The sequence below is a fragment of the Salvia splendens genome, unplaced genomic scaffold (assembly GCF_004379255.2).
Source record: "Salvia splendens isolate huo1 unplaced genomic scaffold, SspV2 ctg1037, whole genome shotgun sequence".
NCBI classification, from domain to species: Eukaryota; Viridiplantae; Streptophyta; class Magnoliopsida; order Lamiales; family Lamiaceae; genus Salvia; species Salvia splendens.
In genome coordinates, this window is record NW_024598578.1 from 24,308 (window position 1) to 30,307 (window position 6,000).

The following is a 6,000-nucleotide window of genomic DNA, read 5'->3' on the forward strand; positions in this document are numbered from 1 at the left end:
CATTTCATCCTTCGCGGGTCATGAAACGGCCAAGGGGAAGGCTCTGGAGACGACGAACGTTGAATCTGGCCTAGAACCTTTTCTCATCAAGTATTGCGAGAGAATGGAAAAGCTCGGGGACGCATTGTTGATCAAGCTACACTCTTCTCTTCTTGACTATGATACATCGATAATGAACAAAGGGCAACCCAATTATAAATATAGAGCTGATTTCAGCTCTCTTTCATGCTGCACATGGTTTGCATTTTCTATAAGGTTTCTTTTTAAAAATTTTAGGTAGTTTTTTTATTACTACTATATTATATAATTTTGATATTAGTTGTATTCTTAATGGGTTAGTAAGAATTTGAATATATTTTTTGTTTTGATATCAGATAGATAGCTAGCATTATATGTTTTTATCCCAATTATATTTTAATGCCTTGGTACGAACCCTCGTAAATTCATTATTGTTTCTCATTTTCATTATAATCCTAATCATAAATTCGTAATCATAATCACTGCTTATATTGATTGGATCAGTCTCAACTTTTCATTCTAAATTTTTAACTCACCAACATAACTTTCTAACAAATGATAAATACATATTCATGTCATACGTATGCAACACTAAAAAGTAGTAACAAATATATTAAATTTATATAGCCAATACCACTTTTTTCAGCAAGAAATTTATTTATTTTAAATAGGATTAATATTTAAATTTAAGTCCAATTATTCGTTAAACAAAATTCAAACTTAATTTATTTCATGAAGTCTACACATCTCGATTACTTCCCAACCTAATTTTGATGTCCTTGACTGTTTCAGCTTTTTCCACTTAGTGACATTGCAAAATATACAAGTATTTCACCTTTGTGCAATATATAATATTCGAAGACAATGGTCCCAAGATGTAAATTTTGTAATATCTTATGGTCCCCTTAAAAGTGTAAAAAAATCTTCATAAAAGATAACTCAGCACCAGTCATTCACTCATATTCAATGCCAACCACACTAGCAAAAATTTCTCATCAAATTCTCATTAACCCTAAACCCTTTTCACAATGAGGTGATCTCACTCTGAACCCGTCCGACAAAATTTGACAATGAGACAATCTCACACTAAACATGTCTGACAAAAATTGACCATGAGACGATCTCACACTAAACCCATATGTTATAACCAACTGATGTGGTACATAAAGTCCTCGACTCGATACATTGCTTTCTAACGTGCACTGATGCAAAAAAACGAACCCAACAAGCAATCAACCACATAACTCTCCAAGAATCATACTAATGCAAAGCTAATTGGATAAATTCATCTTGAGACTCTTGTCAACTATCCTAAACATGAAAATACTCTAAAAACAAACTAGAGATCATGTGATTGTGAATTAGGCCAAAAACAAAGCAAGAAAAGCAAAAGTTGAATGAGAGACTTCTCTTTGCATTTAGACAAGCAATAATAGGAAACAAGTTGAGAAGCACATAGTCCTTTGACAACCTAATCTATCCTAGATTAAAAACCTTTTGCGACTTCAAGAACCCTATGCACCCATCCCTCTCCATGCTTCTTCATTAAACCTACCTACAGCCATCGTCTATGTATGATAGTATGCAACACCAACGTAATGTATAGTTCAAACGGCCATACTCATAAAACCAAAATGGTCCGAGAATTAGAGGGTAAAAAACCTCAACAAGCCTCTCTCTTCAATTTCACTCTCCATCCACAATCAAAGAGGCGGTGGAGTCGATTGTTTGGATGTATAATCCATCATCTCACATGAATAGGTCAGAAATACAGCAAGAAATAAGCAAGTAACGTTGCATGATTTAGCTAAATTATGAGTTGAAAAAACATTAGAGGAGTGATTATTAAGTACCACTGCCAATATAATGAAATAGAAGAGTTCAAGTAGCTCGATTAGCCAGGCCGGCAGACATGCTGCTTAGAGGAGCTACATCCCTGCTTCTCTTGAACATAGGCTCCGGTGAAGATGATGCTGACATTGCAAACGCCCATGAATCCACAGAGCTATCAGAGCTGAAGTAGGCATCAATGACACCGCTCGGGCTGCTTGGAATCAAATCAAATTTGCGCTTCAAGCAAGATTTACGGCCTATACCACCAGTTGCCTCCGAGATGAGGGAGAGGCAATCATCAATCTCTTCCTGCGAACGATATTTAGCAAACAAGAAATCCATTAACAACGGGTTTCCATACACAAAACTACATTACATCATTTGTTAATAGGCTTTTTTTGATCGAACAAATGAATCAAACATTCAAACCTTGCTAGCTCTCAACACAATCATAAGTTGATCTTCATATTCCACAGCAGCTTCATCTCCAATCTCTCTAATTGCATAAATCATTGTTGCAGCAGCAACCACAGAAGGAAGATAACGAGTCAACCTAGAATCTGCATTAACATGGAGTAATTTTTTTGGTAAAAAAACAATCTAAATTTTCAAGAAATCATAAAAATCATTTCGACAACAGATCAATCCATCCATTCCAAACTCAATCAAAGATGCAATCAAGCCAAAAATCAAGTGATCTACATACCCGCAATGGCTGAGAGAATCACACTCTCGCATCTCCCCAAAAATTCCCAATGTAGATTCTTCACAAACTCAAATCTCCTCCCGATGTGGTCGACAAACAACATTGGCGTCACCGGATTCATCCTCCATTGGAGCGTGGAGAGCACAAGAAGCTCCATTCTCTGAATCGTCTTCGCCTCGAACAAAAACTTAGATTCTTCAACCTAAAAATTGCCCAGAGCAAATGAATAACTCTCACAGGCATTTCAACAAACATTTACTGGACAAAAACAGCATTAGATCAAACCTACTTGCAAATCTAACAAAAGGGGCACTTGAGTCTCCTCCACTTTCGCAGCTACAGAGAGACAAGCGACAGCAGCCAACTGACTCATCCATGGCTTCTCCCCCTGAAAGCAGCGGCTGGTGACAAATCTATCGTAATAGTTCACGGCCAAGGCAGCGGTAGAGGCGTTGAAGGCGTAGCAGCGAATCACCTTCAACATCCACGCAATAGCCTCGTTTCTCGCCGATTTCAGAGGCGAATTGGAATCAATTTCATCGATTATAAAGGGGATTTCATTTTTCTCCTTGGTTAACAGGTTTTTAAGCTCCTGCTCCTCCCAGTAAAAGTCGTGGTCAAGGAGAATCGCAGAAGGGGGTTTTTCAATCTCGGAGAGATCCTCGAATTTGGGCTCCTCTTCGCAGTAGAGAGCGTCAAAGATGGGATTTTGGTGATGGGTTAGCTGGATTGGGGCAACCATCTTCTTCTTCGGAGAAGAAGACGCAGGGGGCTCTGCTCATTATCTTTCAAGACAAGAAGCGAAAGCTCGAAAGGTTGAATCTTGGGCTCACTCGCATTCTAGTAATGTTTGTTTTGCACTTTCTGAGAAGGGTTGGGTTGCAGAGAGGGAGAGAGAGAAGAGAGAAAAGGGCTTAACCAAAATAGGTAGAAGAAGAGGGGTTTTATCTGAGAGACCTTTCACGCCTGTCCTCTATTTTTTTTCTTTTTTTTTTTGTGAGTGAAGATTTTTATTTTAGGTAGTAAAATTAAATATTTTGGCGCCCTTGAGAAATTGGAATTGGGGGGAATGTTCAGAGGCCATACAATAATGATCTACTACTTCTTATACAGTACAACATACATACAACTGTAAAATCATATATATCGCCACTTAAATTATTGTCCTAATTTAGATTTACCCTCCAAGGATATGAATTCGAATTACACTGTCTATACAATTTTTAACCCATTTTAAGATTTGAAGAGCGAAAAAGTAGTTGGACAATGTGTAAACTAAAAATTCTACTAAAATTTTAAGCCATCTTGTTTAGAGCAGTAGCAAAAAGGGCCAATCAATCGGCTCCCACTTGCTTCCATTGTGGAGAGGGAGCTGATGGCCACTCTTTTCGGCCTCCATGCCTCACCCAATATATCGGCTAGGCCGATTCTTATTCTTTTTAAAAAAAAATCAATTTTTATTCTCTATATATACTCCCTTCCCCACCAATTATTCACATTCAATCTCATTTTATTTTATCTCACTCTACATTTTACTTTTCTCTTGTCACAATATTTTTATTGTTTTTATCAATCTTTTTAGTTTATTTTTTTCTGTATTTTTAGTGAAATTTGTTTTTCATTGAGTTGTCTTTAATTTATTTTTCTTGCTATTTTATATCATTTTATTGCAGACTAACAATTAAAAGTAAAATATAAAAATAGTGTTGATGTGGAAATGTGACGGGCTCTGAGATAGGTTCTGAAATAGGCTCTCATTGCAGGGAGATAGGCTCTAGATGGGCTCCGAAGAAGGGCCACCACTGCTAGTGCTCTTAAGGGTTCTAATTTGACCTGGGTAAACGGTTGCTCCGATCTTAAGTAAAGTCATTAATCAGTTAGATTTGATAACGAAACGGTTAGTACCGATAAGGGCAATTAGATTAAATTTTAATTTTGATTTTTCAATTAATAAAAGTTAAGAAAAAATATTTGTTGTTAGGTTAAAATAAAGCACTTGATTGCGTGTGATTTGTAACTTTTGTTGGATGAAGTATGAATATTATGAATTGGTTTGCATATTCTGTTTGAATTTTGATTATTAGGTGAAAACTTGGTGAATTATTTGGTACTAAAATGTGATTAATTCTGGTTTAATTGTTGGGACTTTGATTAATCTTGTTTTGATACTTAATTAAATGTTCTCTTATTTTTTTGTTTAATTTAACTTACTTTAAATGTTTTACTATAAATTATTTGTATCACGTAATATTAAAATAAAATGTTTATACCGTATAATGGTTTGTTTTTCACTTGCCAAACTAAGGATTTAATCTCACTCACACCATTTTTTTTTAATGATCAATTAATTATAATACATAACAATGTCATATAAATATTAGAGATATAAATTATATTACAAAATTATTTTAAAAATCTAAAAAGGGATGCATGATTTCTCCAGTAAATAATACTCACTCTGTCCCTCATTAAAAGTCTCATTTTTCCTTTTCCGTTTGTCCGCCAATATATGTCTCATTTCACTTAACTTTTTTTTGGTGATTGGATCTTATATTTCCTTAACTCATTTTACTCCCATTTTATATTAAAAACTAGTATATAAGAGTAGACACATCTTTCACTATATTTTTGTTCACTTTTTTTCATAAAGTTAATATTTTCTAAAATTCACACCAAACAAAATTGGAACATTTATTGCGACGTATGGAATAAAAAAATTACTCATATATATTTATTGTAGAATACTCCATTAAACTTGGAGAATTTTAGAATATACATGTACACTCAAGTATGATTATTAGTATTATAAAATTTTAAAAACTAGTACGCTATTAGATAAGAATGATTTAACATATGGTTTATATTTCAGAATATCTTTTAGGGAACTTGATTTATACAGTTCTTTTATCTAAGTATTACTATTTTATTACTTCCTTCGTCTCATTCTAAGTGATAAGTATATTTTCATTTATAGGATATTTCACTCTAAAAGATACGGAGTATATTTCTTAAAATGAAAACATCACTCTCCCTATTTTTCCGTCTCTTAATTTATTTTTTATTCACCTAACCCATCATCGAAAAGTATATACAGATACATGCCTTTATCTTTTTCTCTTTCTTTCAAAAGTTGGATTTTGTTATCGTACATCAAATTTTTTAGCATCAGTTTTGCCTCCATTCATGATCATACATGGAGTACTTTTTTTTTCTTGGTCAAAAGCTATTTTCTTTATTTCAAGAAATTAATAGCCAAAGTATCCGATTTTAGTAAAAATACGATCAATAGGTGATAAAAGGAAATGCTACTTATAATATATTCAAAGAAAAAAAAATGAAAGAAATAAAAATTATAATTAACCCTATTATCTTATGTAAATAACCTATATAAATCAATTAATCAACTAATAAGTTTGCATCTATTTTCATAGTTACTCCAAAAC

General features: G+C 33.8%; 1 protein-coding gene across 1 annotated transcript; it reads right to left on the reverse strand.

Moving 5' to 3' along the window:
- Positions 1-1,621: 1,621 nt before the first annotated feature.
- LOC121788418 (cyclin-D3-3-like) lies at positions 1,622-3,502 on the reverse strand. Its single transcript, XM_042187090.1, has 4 exons — positions 2,847-3,502; positions 2,558-2,759; positions 2,281-2,411; positions 1,622-2,160 (listed from the first exon to the last, which is right to left on the reverse strand). The coding sequence occupies exons 1-4, from the start codon at positions 3,297-3,299 to the stop codon at positions 1,900-1,902; spliced, it is 1,047 nt and encodes a 348-aa protein (XP_042043024.1). The 5' UTR covers positions 3,300-3,502; the 3' UTR covers positions 1,622-1,899.
- Positions 3,503-6,000: the final 2,498 nt, after the last annotated feature.